Below are 15,015 nucleotides of genomic sequence, written 5' to 3'. Positions count from 1 at the left end.
AAATGGCGCGTTTCCAGGTATTCCTGCACTGCCTGGACTACTTAAACAGACATCGGTTGATGCCTGCATGTTCAGATTTCACACATCTCCCGTCTCACTGGCACAGCTGTCCAGCTGCACGGCCAAGGCACTCTGCTCTCTTTGGGTTTTGCAGACCTGGGACAGCTTGGTCGTACATCAGTGCGCGTACACAGCGTAATTCACCTGCTGCTCTTGAAGGAAGAGTTGTTCTGACTTTTCCCGTGTCTTTGGTTTTATTTTCCCTTTTTGTAGGCGTTTTATTCTTAGAATTTACTTTTCTTGATACGGTAAATACGTAATAGTATCAGTTTTCAGTGGGAGAGGAAGGTATAATGGGCAAAAAGGGGAATTTGTAGCAATTACTTGGTGACAGTTATTCCCTGTGGTAGCTGAGCTGAGAACACATTTGTTTGGGATGCTCCCTGCTTTGGCTCAGCGCTGGTTTAAAGGAGAGTGCCTTCTCTCCTTCATAGGGAGCTTTTAAAAATCATTCTGTGAAAGCATTCGCACTTCTGTATTTCTGTTGTAGTAGCAGCGTTAAAATAAACGTGAAAAGCACCGTCAGGAACATCGCAACATCCTTAGAGTCAGGAAGACGTGCTGCCTGAATATTGGAAATGCGAGGTTACTTCTTTCCCGAAGTGGTGAATTCGTGGCTCTGCGCAGCTCACAAAAAGCCTTCAGGAAATGCACCTTTCAGGCTCTCGAGCAGAGGGCGACGTAGGCGAGCGTGGCAGACCAGACAGGTAGCTGGTAGAGCTCAGACTGGAAATGAGACAGATTTTGCGAGGAATTTCACGGAAGTACATTACGAAGTGCTTAATGCTTTTGAATGAAACCTACCTGGCGCACGCTGTTTTTCACACGTGCAATTAGCAATGTTTATAGATTGCTTGTTATTGAATTAACAGCTGTGCTGGCCGTATCAAGGCGCTGCAGACCTGCCTTTTTGCTGCCAGAGACAGCGCCAGGGTTATCAACTTCCACAGGCTTGGACGCGTTCCAGCTCTTTAATTACAGTGTCACGCATGCTGCTTTTTCTAGTTTCATTAGTTTATAAACCTAATATGGTATCTTATTTCTGTGATTAACACTTCATTTTGGCAGGTTAAACATGCTGGCAGAGCACCATTGATTTCTGAAATCTATTTTGTGTTCTTTGGGGTTATTTTTATACCCTGTTACTGATTTTCAATTATCACTTATTTGAAAGTTGTATTACAAAAAAAGAATGTTCCAAAGACTGCAGCATAAAGCAAATTGGTCAATTTTTTTTTTTATTGCAAATTTAATAAGCATCAAAATTAATTTAATTAAATTCTCTATTGGTCTCATGTTTTATATACTTTTAAAGTGGCTTTTGGAGGCTGGGATTTTTCCTACAGCTGTTTGTGACTACTTGGTGCCTTCAGGTTTTTCCTTCAAGTTTCCTGGGAAGTCAGGGCTGGCTTTAGGGATACCCTTGTAACTGGACAGGCAGCAGAGCAGCAGCACAGGGGGGGAAATAGTAACTGGCCATTTGGTCAGTTTGTGGGGTGGGACAGCGTTTCCGAAGCAGTGAGGAGGAAGAGGAGGCAGGGCTGGAAGCGCCAGCTGTGCACGAGATGGTTTTTCACAAGCTGGCCAGGCCCTTTCAGGCTGCTGTGCAGTGACGGGCGCTGGCACGGGATCCAAGCTTTGGGGATGTGCTACAGCCGACCACAGCCTTCCCAATAAATTACGTGTGTGCAACTGCGCTTCTGATAAAGGCTGTGGATGAAGATCACTTGTCAAGGGGAAAACTTGGAAAAGTAACCTACACGCTGGAGACAAAGCTTTGGGGTCCTAAAAGCAAACGTTACGCCCATGTGGAACAAGCTCATTTTGGTTCCTGCAGCGTAGTGTGAGGACTGTCCTGTCAGCACAAGCAAACAAGGAGAAGACTGGCTGCTGGGGGCTGGGTGCTTCCCTTTTGGTAGGGTTTGTTCTTTGGTTTGGGGCTTTTCTGAGCTGATGGATGAATTTGACAGCTGCTTGGTTGATCGCTTCCCAGGATATCTCTGTTTTGTTGGATTTTTAACCATTGAGAAAAGTGAACCTCTCTGTCTCTGCCTTTGTTTTGGGCTAGAGAATATTATTGATACCCATCAGGGCAGTGCTGTTTTTAATCCAGTAGCCCAGCTTATCCCATTACTTTGGAGAATCTGCTTCAGCTTTTTGAGTTGCTCAAGTAACAAGCGTGGTGTGGTGCAGTCCGTGTTTCACAGCCAGTATGGCCTCGGAGGCCATGCCACAAGGACCACGGGAGGGGCAGGAGATAAATGCCCGTCAGTTCCTGGCTGACTGTGCCTGATCTTTGGTTCCAAACAGTGAGAAGAGGAGACGTGCTGGCAGCGTGGAGTGGCATTCGTCCTCTGGTCACAGACCCCAGCTCCAAAGACACGCAGTCGATATCCCGGAATCACATCGTTAGCATTAGTGACAGTGGCCTTGTCACCATAGCAGGTACTGGAAGTTCTCTTAAAGTACAGCTTTGTTGGGCCTGCCCAGTGTATTTTATTAAAAACTCTTCTTGTTGCAAGATAATCCTGCATGTTCCTGTAACTAGATAACGATCTGTCAGTGGTAGCACAACTGGCTTGTTGGAGCAAGTCTAGTAAGAGTAACGTGACACGTGAAATACACGTATAGTACGTACCAACTTCGTATTCCGCATGCTTTCCCTGAGTAAAGGAGTACACGTGTGGTTACAGGTGGAAAGTGGACAACCTACCGTGCCATGGCGCAGGACACCATTGACGCAGCTATTCAGGCGCACGGTCTGAAGGCGGGTTCCAGTAAGACCGTTGGACTGCAGCTACAGGGGGCTGAGGACTGGAGCCCCACTCTCTACATTAGGTTGGTCCAAGACTACGGACTTGAAAGTGAGGTGAGGCATGGTTTCTGTTGATGCTGTGATGTTTCTGTGTTGGACAGGTTCGTTTTCCTGCTAAATCTAGTCCAGCATAACTTGTGCAAGGGTCTGTTGAGCCTGATGAGAGGAGTTGTCTGGCTGGGGCAAAGATAGTTTTAACAAAGATAAATTCTAGTGATTGTTCTTCTTTTCTTCCCTTTTCCCTTCCTCCTAATCTTGACTGTTCCCTGCTTTGAAATGTTTTGACGTGCTAGGGCCTGTCTCCCCCTGAGCCCAACAAAATCTGTACTTCAGATGTGATCAGTGTGGCAGGAGAGTTGGAGCATCGTTAGTCGCAGCTAGCCGTACATGCATAGTGGCGTCAGTGCTGGTCTAGCCCGTTCCCAGCACGCGTAGCTTCCTTCCACACAGTCAGAATCTAATAGCCTCTTCAGCCTGGTGGTTGTTGGTGATACGAGAACTGACAAGGAAGATGGGTGTATATTTGATGTGCTGTCGAACGCGTATTGAATTGCTTTTTGACTCCGCAGGTGGCTCAGCATCTAGCTTCCACGTACGGCGACAAAGCTTTCGAGGTGGCCAAAATAGCCCAGGTTACAGGAAAGAGATGGCCTATTGTTGGAAAGCGTCTTGTATCCGAGTTTCCTTACATTGAAGCTGAGGTATGTGGGAAAATTACATCATGTTCTTTGATTCTCTGCTTGGCATAAACGGGCTCTGGAGCAGGTCTGTCCAGCTCCGTAGAACATCTCCATAAGCCCATTCCTTTGGTGAGGTCCAGATTTTTCTGTTCTTGCTTTTCCCTTTCCCCAGAGCATGCTTTATTTTTGTGTTTATCTGTTTACATATGCACATATTAATGTATTTATATATAATTAAATATGTGTAATTATATAATATCTGGGGTTTTTTATTTCATATACACACATTTGATCCCAAGTGCCTTTTATAGAACGTTCCAAGGAAAGGCAGCTTTTCAGAGCTTCTCTTGGGTGGGAACTGGTTACAGAGAGTTCATTCGTGCAGCCAGCCAGCAGCACGATTTGTGATGCTAAACGTAACTTCCAGCCATGCCTGCCTGCTTTCTCATCTGCATTTTCTCCCCCTCTCCTATTGTTGCAGGTTGTCTATGGCATTAAAGAGTACGCCCGCACGGCAGTGGATATGATTTCCCGACGTACTCGCTTGGCCTTTCTGAACGTGCAGGCTGCAGAGGAAGCCCTGCCAAGAATCGTAGATATAATGGGGAAAGAACTTAACTGGAGTGAGCAGAAAAAAAAGGTACAAAAGGCCTTTTTAACCTGAAACTGTTTTGTTTTTGTTAAGTAGTTTCCATGTTAATGATCTAAATTAGTTGCATAGAAAACTTCAAGTGACGCTTGCTTCCTGAGAGAGTGATTCAGTTGGTGTATTTCATTACAAAGACTTTATCAAAACAGCTGTGAAATGAGTTGGTGCTGGCCAGGGGCTGGAGGGGAAAGTGAAGGCTGTTCCCCAACCGTAACTGGTAGCCCGTGGTTGAGGAGTTAAGCACCCGTTCTCACGTAACCTGCGGGAGGGAATTACCAAGTCCTGCGTGCGCCTGTGAGGCGTGTGTGAGCTCCCTGGTGCCAGCAAGGCAGAGCCTGCATTCCCCCAGTGCCCACGGGGGTTTCTTCTGGAAAAGTCTCCTTTTCTTTCAAATGAGGCTAAACCTCCCCGAGTCATTGAGCATCCCTTCTGTAACCGTTCTTGAGCCACTTTGAAGTGCTGCATTTTTACAGCGATCTTGCATGTGCTGTATTTCATCTTGACGGACCAGGCGATTCGGTGCCTAGCCAGAGGAGCATTCTTTGGTTTAGATCTGACAGTGAGGCCGTTAAACAAGTCTTTGGTTTGGGACTCTCAGGCTCACTTGTGTCGTGTGTCTGTACTGAGGTACACAAGAGTAGCCTGGGCTAGTCGAGCTGGTCTCCTAACAAGCCTTCACAACCAAGCCTTTGCTAGCTGAAGTGGCTTCTGTGTAGGAGAGTCTTTTGCTGTGTAGGAGTCTTTTGCTGCTGTGGCTGTTACGTGGCGTGCTTGCTCGTTATTTGTTAAGTGCGGCATGGGCTAATTAACACTGGTGCCCATGTGGCAGACACTGATATCACTTAGGAGCATGTTTGGTGTCCCCGTCGCTGTAGAAGGAACCCTGTTCTACAGTGCTTTATGTCAGGTCACTTATCAATATCTGATTAAAAACTCGCTATGGAAGACCTTGCACTAATTCATTCGGGTAATGAATTAATTTTACTACCGTCAAGAAAACTGACTTTAAAACATAAAGAACCTGCCTAGTGTTGAGCTTGCTGATTTGTTTTGCTGATTTCAGACAGGTAGGTGAAGCATTGCACTGAGGTATCAGCTGCAAGTTAAATGGCATTCTGTAGGGCTGACCCGCAGGTGCCGCTCCTCAGGAGGTGGGCAGATACACCCTGGGTGACTGAAGGCATGGCATCGTCCCGAAAGTATTTACGCAGTCCTTCCTAGACTTGATACTGCTTTTCAAGACTAATAAGTGCCTAAGCTTAACTTATTTTTTAATACTTTTCCACTACCATCTGCTTAATTTTTAGACCTTAGATAAATTGTAGTTAAGTGGAAGAAGCTAATAAATGCTACATTGAAAATAACTATCTAAGAACCTGCTGTTCCTCAGATGCACGGGTGTTTCTTTTTGTTGTCGTTGCAGGAGGAACTTGAAGCTGCTAAAAAATTTCTCTATTATGAAATGGGCTACAAAGTAAAATCAGATCAATTAACAGGCAGCTCTGAAATCAGTCTAGCGCCTTCAGATATTGAAAGGTAAGTGAAGTAAGAGAGTTCCCGATGCTGCTAGGAATTAATACCTGTCATTCTTCTGAGCGCAGTTTTTCCCACTGATAATCCTTATCTTGCAGGTACAAGAAGCGATTCCACATGTTTGACAAGGACAAGAAAGGGTTTATTACTATCCTGGACGTGCAGCGTGTCTTGGAGGTAATGTTTCCTTATGTTCTTCTCCCTTCCTTTTTAAGGCTCTTATCTGAATTTCAGTGTGTGGCATAAGTAGCGCTGAACAATCCCGTTGACATACTTCTGTGCTGTTTTTCGTCTAGAGCATCAGCGTGCAAATTGCTGAAAAGACACTTCATGATATCCTGAATGAAGTGGATCTGAACAAAAACGGCCAGGTTGAGCTCAATGAGTTTTTGCAGGTAGGTGTTTCTTGGTTAGACAAGAAGCAGTAACTTTACTGAACAAAGGCGTAGGTATTTATTTTTTTCCCCTCTGTGCGGAAGGGCTGGGTTGGAGCCCGGGCGAGTGTTCTTGGGTGACTGCTGTGGTGTTGGTGCTGTTTGCCAGCTCGCTAGATAAGCGACACACGCAGCCGTCCTCGAGCAACTTTGAAATTCGAGGATTTTTCTTTCATGTGCAGAAACAAGGACACCCAAAGAACAGGTCCAGCTTACAAAGTATACCACAGCACAGACCCGAATTTGGCTTTTTGGGTTTGGAAGTGCTGTTTAAATATATTCAAAATGATACACTTGCCCATTGGCCGGTATATGGCAGAGTTACGCGCACTGACGTTTATCTGGGTCTGTTAAGTGATCAGTAGTTCCTAAACTATTTTGAGTGTTTTAAAGAATGAGCTTGTGGCTAAAGCACATCCAGTCCATATAATCAATCCCATTTTAACTCCTGGATTGGCTGACAGTGTCTCAGTTTGTATGAGAGACGTGACATTGACAAGCCTTACATTTGCTTTTTGCAGGGCTTTAAAATAAAATTAAGGGTTTGTCTCCCAGCTCCTCTTGCATACGCAGTTTGCCAGCCAGCTTTTGTTTTTGTGGAGTCCTGCTTGGTGTGGTATTTGAAGTGACTGCCATGTCTTTCCTGCATGGTGGCAATGATGAATGCCGAACATGAGATAAATTAATGCTGGGGATTTTGGTCAATGTCAGCCCTTTCTTCACTGTGTCAAGTTAAACAAACAAGATCAAGGCAAAGGAAATGGTAATTGTCTCTCTCGAGATGAGCTGCAGATAAGAGCAGCATTGTTGAATCTAAATGCAGAAAATTTTCACAGGTTGTGTCCAGCATTAGAAAAAAGGACTATTTATGTGCCTAAAATGCAGCAATTTAGCTGGGTAACTGAAATGCGCTTGGGCGAAGGGCGGGGAGAAAAAAAAAACCAAAAACCAAACCAACCAAAAAAAAAACATGAGGGGGAAAGAAGAAACAATGGCTTTGGGAGCTGATGCTTATGTATTCAAATATCAAAGAAAATCACAGCGTTTTTTTCTGGCTGTCAAAAAGGGTCTCCCTCTTGGACCCCCTTGCTTATGAGAACTTTGAACTGGTGAGGGGAGCCCGCTGACTGTAGCGGCTGTGTTAAACTGCAGTTCGGTGAGTTTGGATGCATCGTGGGTAAGAAGTTGGAACAACTAGTCATTATGGCTTCTGGGGATTTTTTTTTTGTGGTTTTTGCTTTACTGTGCTGAATAGTGTCATTGGGGGTGCCTGCCCTACGTCCTAATATCTGTGAAATAGGAAAGGCAGGTAACTGTTTTGGCATAGCTTCGCAGTTACTTCTGTAGAACTGTGTAACTGTGGCCCCTGGCTTCTGTGCATTCCACAACGCAATCTAAATATCTGACAGCCGTGACTGGCTCTGCAGCAGTGATCTGCCTGCGCACCTCCTTCCCGCAGAGGCAGAGCGGCCACGGGGAGCTGCTGCGGAGCCCAGGGCTGAGTGGGAAGAGCGGTAATAAAATTAACGGGAGGTTGCCGTGGAAGAAACAAAATACACTAAATGTTTGTTTAATTTTTAAATGGATCTGTTAAGTTGGTTCCTAATACTTTTGTATTTGCTTTCTGAAAACTTGCAAGTAATTGCATTTTACCGCAGAATGCTTGTGGAAAGCCACGTGCAAACCTTTGGGGACATTTATATTAGAGTATAGGGACACGCTGTCCAGGCAGGGAGCAGAGCAACGCCACGTGCTTTCATCTGGCCGACGGCAGGCTGCCAGCGTAACTCAAATAATGGTCTGGGGAGAACTGGTCCCGGCAGACACCGATGCTTGCAGGCCTTTCACAAAGAGAGTGCGCTGCATCGATCAGCTTTAGCACAAGTGGGCCGTCCCAAGCAGGCAGAGCTCTGCAGTCCCGGGGTGCCCACGGAGCTCTTACGGCAGTGACTGGGTTTATGAAGACTTGCATAAAGAAGCCTAGTGCTGCTGCTGTTCATGCTGCAGAAGGGAGGGGACCTTGGAAACTGGTTTTGGTACGTAAAGGTAAAAAAAATACCACATTAAATCAGGAGGAAGCTTTTTCCCAACAGCAGATTTCCTCTGGAGCCCTGACAGATCCACGTGCCAAACCCTGTTTTCATGGCAGTGCCAGAGGACCAGGCATCTTCTCTGTGGTCGCTTCCCTTGCTGGCTGTGGCTGCTGCTCTTGCTGCTGCGGGTCCTCTCCTTCCCGACTCCGTCACTGCCATGCCTCCGGGCTGCACAGGGTGGTGGAAATGCCTTCCAAATGCAGGGCGGTTTTTCCAGCCTCAGCTGGGTCTGTAAAGCACCAGGTTCCCTTCTGTCCCTTCCCCTCCCGGGTGCTCGTTCCCGCTCTGACAGGTTGGTACCACATTTGCGTAGGTCCGGCTGCAGCTGTAATTAATAGATTTTGCTGTAGAGGGGAAGAAATCTGAAGGATTCTTAGTGCTTGATGGGAGTAAGGAATTGCATTTTGTAAGTGCCGATTGCTTTCCATGGCAGTCTTTGACAAGCTGACTGCATGTAATTTCGAGTCTAATGCTCGCTTTATCCATGGGATAAAAAAGAATTAACTAAAATCTTAGCACTAGCGTGTGTTCGTTAAGATAGAGCTGAGTCCGGTTTCAAGGACTTAAAGGCAAATTAGTTTTAAAAGTCTATAAAGGAATTTGGATTTGAAGGAATTGTGGAAGTCAAGTACACTATCTCGACAGAGAGCACACGAATGAGAGAGGGCATGGTGCGGGGTCAGTGGTGGATCAGGAACGGTGGTCTTCTGTTAGTTACATCTGTCTGATATGAAAAAAAAAAAAGCCTGTGAAATAGATGGGTTTTCCTGCATTCTTAAATGTCACTGGAAAAGTGAGGTGGTGGTGATGATGGCTGCCTGTGCTGTTACTTCCAAGTGGATGGTATCTGGTACTTCTGCTCTTCCTGCCGCCCATGCCTGGCCAAAGCTTTCACTGGTGTTTCTGGGAAATGCAAACGAGCTTTGAGGTGAGTCTTTGAATCCGTACAGCAGTTGCACTTCATATATGGAAAAATCGGTTCTGTTTATTCATTAACGGCGGATGGCTCTTGGACAAAATAACGAACTCTGCCGTAGTTCGGACTGGAAGTGTGTCAGCGTCCACCGCTGGTGGCCCACGGGCGGGACAGCCAGCAGGGTCAGAGTTAACAGCACCACGCTGCGTGACCGCCGGTGTGCTGTGCCCCTGAGCCGTGCGGGTCAGGGCTTGCCTGGTGTCTGCGCAGCAGCTGGTACGGTGCGGTGACCCTGCTGTCCCTCTGGCCTTTCCAGGGTAGTGTCTGCCTTTGTTCTTTGTCTTGCAAGTGAGCTAACGGACGCTCTCCCCGTTGTGTTTAAGCTGATGAGTGCTATTCAGAAGGGCCGCATCTCTGGAAGCCGGCTGGCGGTGCTCATGAAGACTGCTGAGGAGAACCTGCGCCAGAGGGTGGTGATTTCGGTGGACAGGAGCGGTGGTGGACTGTGAGTTCAAAGGCAGCCTCTGCTCACGGAGCTTTCCGCTGAAAAACATTCCAGTGCTTCTGACTGTCCTTGCTCGTCCAAGACGACCGGTATCTGTCGGTGTAGCCCTTACAAAAACACATTGGTGCATTTGTTGTCATTGTTAATGGTTTTCTGTGCAGCTCTTAACACTCCAGCATGTGGCCTTCTGGATTGGGTGTCCCTTAGACATGGGAGTTCACTAACAAGAGTTTGGGAATAGCCTGGGAAGATCTGGGTGCACACCCAAGCACGCGTGCGCACACTGCCTTGTTCATTAACGTTTATATCACCTGTACTCTTAAAGCAAACGATGCTCTGAAGGTGAACCCTGCCTTTAAATGCCCTGCCTTGAGTTTTGCAGATATTCAGTATTTAAAAGCTGCTGATCTGTCCTCTTCAACAAAGAGCCAGAGAGGAACGCTGATGTTCTGGCCTGGAGAGGGCATGGCAAGAGGAACAAACTGGACGCTTCCCGAGGTAGCGGTCACGGTGCAGAGCCGCCGCCAGCCTGCCGTGGGGGGCTGGTTTGGCTCCGAGTGCTCGGTTATTCCGTGGCTCCCATACCTGGCCAGACAAAAACATCAGCAGTATGAAGCTGGAAAACTGCAAGACATCTTGATTAATCACCCGGGCTAATGACTTAGTTACAAGCTAGGGGACAGCTTTCCTTTCTCCCGTGTTAATAAAAATAAGGTTCCTCTAATAGATAGCATTGTCTAGCAGGTGGGGTTTTGTGCTGTAAACTGCTGCGTACTGGTTCCAGTTTTGGACAAACTGATGATCTGTAGAATTGACAGGTTTTGATAGCATAGCAGTCTTAATTGTTTATTTAAAAATTCTCAAACACAAAGTGAAACAATGGAATTCGGTTTGCATTCCGCTAACTTTTCTAGAAAAGTGAAAGGGCTATTTTTCAGCAGATTAATGGGAAAAAAAAAAATTAGGACCACTCACACGTGAGCTGTTTTCAGCAATGTTGTACCTGGCTGTTTGCCTTTCTGTTGTTAGACTGGCTGGGTTTGAGATCAGGGGGAAGATTCCTGCCTGGCGTAGGACAAGGGAGGGAGAAACACCAGAACCGTGTATTGCTGGATTTCTCATTCGGTTATACTCTTTGAGCATAAACACCGATTTACAACTCACAACAAGCTTCAGTTCCAAGCCGTCAGAATTTCTACTTGTGTGAAATCTGATACATTTGAGCTGATGTCACCACTTTCACTAATGGCAAACAACGGCAAAGATTCCTTTGGTATTTTAAAAGGGAAAAGGATTGCATACACAAAATGGAGATGCTGCGCAGTGTTAGTACACGTAGTAAGTACAGATGTTGTGCTTGGCTGAAGAGGCAGAGTCCTTTAAAAAAATTAAAAGTGCAGCTGTTTGAAAACAGTAGATAGAGGGGGAAAATTAAAAAAAAAAAAGGGCAAGCCTCATTTAGAATTCAGTAAATGGTTGTATTTCTGTCAGTCCAAACAATTGGTAAAATCTGGAGGGAAGGAGACAGTCTTGGGTAAAATGCCTTTCAGATGGTTTTTGCATGTTAAATGGTTTTTGACGCTGCTTTGTACCAAAATGCAGATGCTGTGAAGGGGTTACGGCTCTCCTGCTTCCAGCCCTGTGCTGGGGAGGCACGGTCTGTGTGAAGGAGGAGTTAGCACATCTGGCAGCGCAAGAAATGCTTTTAGTGAACAAAAGGGGTTTGTTTCTGTCGTCCTGTAAACTTTGCTTTTTGAAATGTGTTGCAGTACATTCAGGTAAAGTATGCAATGTTTGACACAGGTTCGTGTTTCCAAAACCCTTTTCAAGTAAGAACGCAGTGATAGATTTTACACACCCTGCAGAACTGCACACTGCACAGGTTGTTTTGGTTCAGTGAGCAAGGTAAGGAGGGGAAGGGGTCTAGGATTCTGCTAGTAACAATAATTTAAGGAGGGGAAGGAAAAAAAAATAAAAATAATGAGTCCTTTTCCAGGCCATGTGAAGAAAAATATTTACAACATTGAACATCATCTGTATGGTTTAGAGGAAAAATTCTCCTCCACTCCTCTAAAAATGGCACTGTTGAGAATTAATACAAGTTTGTGTGTAAAGCCAGGATTTTCTGCTTTGTACCCAAAGTATGCTCTGTGTTCTCTTGTTGTAGCAGTACTGCGTACAGAATGTGACTTTGGGATTTGCTTGGCTGTGTGTGTGTCCACCGGTAGGCATTTGCTCTGCATCTGAGGCACTTTACTGTCATGCTTCTCTGCTCTTTTGTGTGGCACAGCGAGACCTTGTGCGGCTGCCTTGTGTGACGAGGGAGGATTGCATGTGTGACTTGCAACAGCTACATCTGTACCTGGAAAAAATCTAAAAGTATTTATTTGTCACCTCGCGTTTGTTTTCAGGAATGTTGACTTGGTTGTGGGTTTGTTTGTTTGTTTGTTTTTTTCTGATGTGAATGTACTGTAGAAAAAAAAAAAGTCACTGTCTTGCATTGTTCTGCTCCTAGGTGGAAACACAGTAATGTGATTTTTTTTGTTTGTTTGTTTTAAATAAACTGCCTGCCTGTGGGAGGGGATGCGCGTGCATGCAGTGTGTAATAAGTGTGTAAATACGTGTGTGTGTACACGCATACACACACTGTATGCCTTACCTGTGGCACTTAGGTTTTTGTTCTAGACTGAACTGTTAAGTACTGTGTTTGAGGCTGGGCTGTCACTTTTATAACTGTCTTGGTGGTTTACTGCCCTTATTTATTACTTTTGATATACAGAACGAGCCGCATGCATTTATGGAGCAATAAGAGGATGTATTTAATGTGCCTTGTTTTTAACCGAGTAAGAACTGAAAGCATGAATCAATAAAACTGATTAAAAATGGTCCCTTCCCTGGCAGTTTGTTGCGGCAGTTACAAAAATAACTCTGATTAGCCTTGGAAAAGTTTATTTTTAAAGGAAAAATGTTCGGATAGATGCTTCTTAGTACGCATGACATAATTTTGTCCATGCTTTCCCATTTTAGCTCCGAATTTAGCACTCCGTAGTTTAAAAGTGAAAATGAGGAGTTAATACAGCACTTAGCATTCCCGGGCCGTAGGAGCTGTGCGCGTTCGCGCCGACACGCGGGGAAGGGATTCTGCTCTGCTGTCTCGTCCGAAAATCACAGCCAGCCATTGGCCTGGGTTGGGGCGGGGGGGCGGAATGCCAGGCGCAAGTGTTCCTTTGCACACTGATGAATTTTGTCCTAACTAAAATCAATAGGAATGAACGGAAGAGATTTCATAATCCATTTTGATCATTTTACATGTCAAGTTAGTCCGGGGTTGCCATGTGTTGATAAATGTTCTGACAGAAAAAATGCTATATATTTTCATTGTCAGTAAATCAGTAAAGCTGTTATCAGTTTTAACGCAATTTTTATCATCTCCATATCGTTTTATAGGGTTTAATTTACACGTGTAACAGGGATATTCCACAACTGTGGTGTGGCTGTGCTGAATGCAGGGGTTGCCAGAGTAGCTCCCCTCCGCGTGCCCCCACAGAAACAAGCAGGACCGCTGCCTCCGAGCACAGTTACAAAGATCAGGAATTTTCTCTAATCCGCGGTGTGTAAGTAATATGGCAGAAAATGTTCGCCGCAATCATCTTCGCCCGAATGTTCTGCAGCACTAAAATGGCCTTGGGTCGTGATCCTGGATTTGCTACTCAAGGCAGAACTGAGATGAACGGGAGTTTTTCTGGAACGGTATTTTGGGGCCGGGTTCCCTTGCTTTGCACGATTTCTCCACCGAATGTTCAAAAATGCAGATTTATTGCGACTTATGTTCGCCCGCGCTCTGCAGCCTGTTTCAGAAATATGAGGGGGAATATCATAGCAACATTAATATTTAAGCGTTGATGCCCGAGCTGGGTGTTTCCCGTGTCAGATGTGAACTGATTGCATCTGCTGAGGAGAGAAAACAGTCTTCAGCTGGGGAGGAATCTTTGCTCCTCAGCAAGTGGTGTTTCTCCTTGCTGAAAAAGAGGGCTTTTCAGATTTGCAGCTGTGTTCTGCCTCAAGGTTTTTGCCCTCGTTCCCCTGTTTAAGCAGCCCCCTGATTTCTGGCCGCACAAAGCGTGTGCGTGGCTGCGGTGGCTGGCGATTCCAGGCGGCCGTTCGGAATCGATACTTCCTGCGCTCGGAAGATGCCGCTGATGCAGACATGCGCTGGGATAATCTCGCCTCTTCTTATTTTGCAAATAAAGCCAGAGATTAAATTTTGCTCCCCTGAGCAAGCCTTTCGCTCGCTCAGGTTTTTTTTTCACAACAGTCTTCTGCGAGGGCTGGCGTGTGTGTTAGATGATGCGCTTGGAGCTCGGCAGGGGGGCTGGTTGCTGCAAAATTTGGGGAAGTTTTAACTGTCTAACTGAACTGGATCCTCAGCAACTGCCAGCCTCGGCCACCGTGCTTTGTCTGACCCGTCGCAGCCCGCGTCGTGCAGCGCGGCGCGCAGGCCGGGGCCGCGTTCGGAGCGGGCAGGTTTCGGCAGGTGAGCCGCTTTATCGGCTGTGATTTTTCCAGCTGCGCCGTCTCCGTGCAAGCGCCTGGCGCAGGGCAGCGCTGGAGCTGGACGCGTGTCACTAGCGCTCCTCCGCAGGCTTTATTTAACTAAACAAGGCAAACTGGGTCCTGTCGTGCCCAGATACCGTACTCTGTTTGTCCAAGTGATGCAGATGTAATTAGGCCGATCAGTAAAACTGACACCAGGCGAGGGGAGCTGGGGCGGTGGGAGCCGATTCCAAGGTCCCTCACAAAGCCAGCCCGCCTCCCCCGCCGCCCGCCCTCCCCGAACAAACACAGGACTTGGCTGCCTCCAATTTGCTCTCTTCTAAATTGTTGCTCAGTTTATTTTACAGAAGCACACAGATTCTCTTTTTTTTTTTTTTTTTAATTTTTTTTTTATTTTTGCATATCTACAACTAACTGATTTGCAATTCATTCATATGCAAGCTGAGTTTTTCCTGTCCAAGTCAAGAAGCTGTAAATCTTAGATCTATTGAACTGACAGTGAAATATATTTCATTTTCCCCCATGAATCATTTGCCATCCTTATTGCAGAAAAATGGCAAAATTATGTTGTACCATGTTTTCATAAATTACTGCTTTTCTCTCCTCCCCCACCCCCCCAATCTGTGCGTAATTTGCTTGGGAGGAAGGTGAGTGTGGGAACCCGGGGCAGCCTGCTAAGCCGGGTTTGCTTCTCACCAAATTGTCTGAAAATCTGCCGGATCGCTATCGAATCGTGCACAGAACTAAAACAATTAATGCATCTTCCATATGAATCA

At 46.1% G+C, this 15,015-nt stretch overlaps 1 protein-coding gene across 8 annotated transcripts in view; it reads left to right on the top strand.

The window, feature by feature from the left end:
• GPD2 (glycerol-3-phosphate dehydrogenase 2) overlaps positions 1–12,573 on the top strand; it is a 56,136-nt gene extending 43,563 nt beyond the window's left edge. For all 8 annotated transcript variants that reach the window (XM_086750819.1, XM_086750821.1, XM_086750818.1 and 5 more), the window contains exons 10-17: positions 2,371–2,505; positions 2,754–2,929; positions 3,445–3,576; positions 4,037–4,195; positions 5,628–5,740; positions 5,836–5,914; positions 6,034–6,132; positions 9,564–12,573. In XM_086750819.1, coding sequence (XP_086606945.1) covers positions 2,371–2,505; positions 2,754–2,929; positions 3,445–3,576; positions 4,037–4,195; positions 5,628–5,740; positions 5,836–5,914; positions 6,034–6,132; positions 9,564–9,689 — 1,019 coding nt within the window. In that variant the 3' untranslated portion in view covers positions 9,690–12,573. The remainder of the gene's footprint in view (positions 1–2,370; positions 2,506–2,753; positions 2,930–3,444; positions 3,577–4,036; positions 4,196–5,627; positions 5,741–5,835; positions 5,915–6,033; positions 6,133–9,563) is intronic.
• Positions 12,574–15,015: the final 2,442 nt, after the last annotated feature.

Source organism: Chlamydotis macqueenii, chromosome 6 (genome assembly GCF_036417535.1).
Source record: "Chlamydotis macqueenii isolate bChlMac1 chromosome 6, bChlMac1.mat, whole genome shotgun sequence".
Classification (NCBI taxonomy): Eukaryota; Metazoa; Chordata; class Aves; order Otidiformes; family Otididae; genus Chlamydotis; species Chlamydotis macqueenii.
Note: the sequence above shows the minus strand (reverse complement) of the source record. Positions and strands in the feature narration are given on the sequence as shown.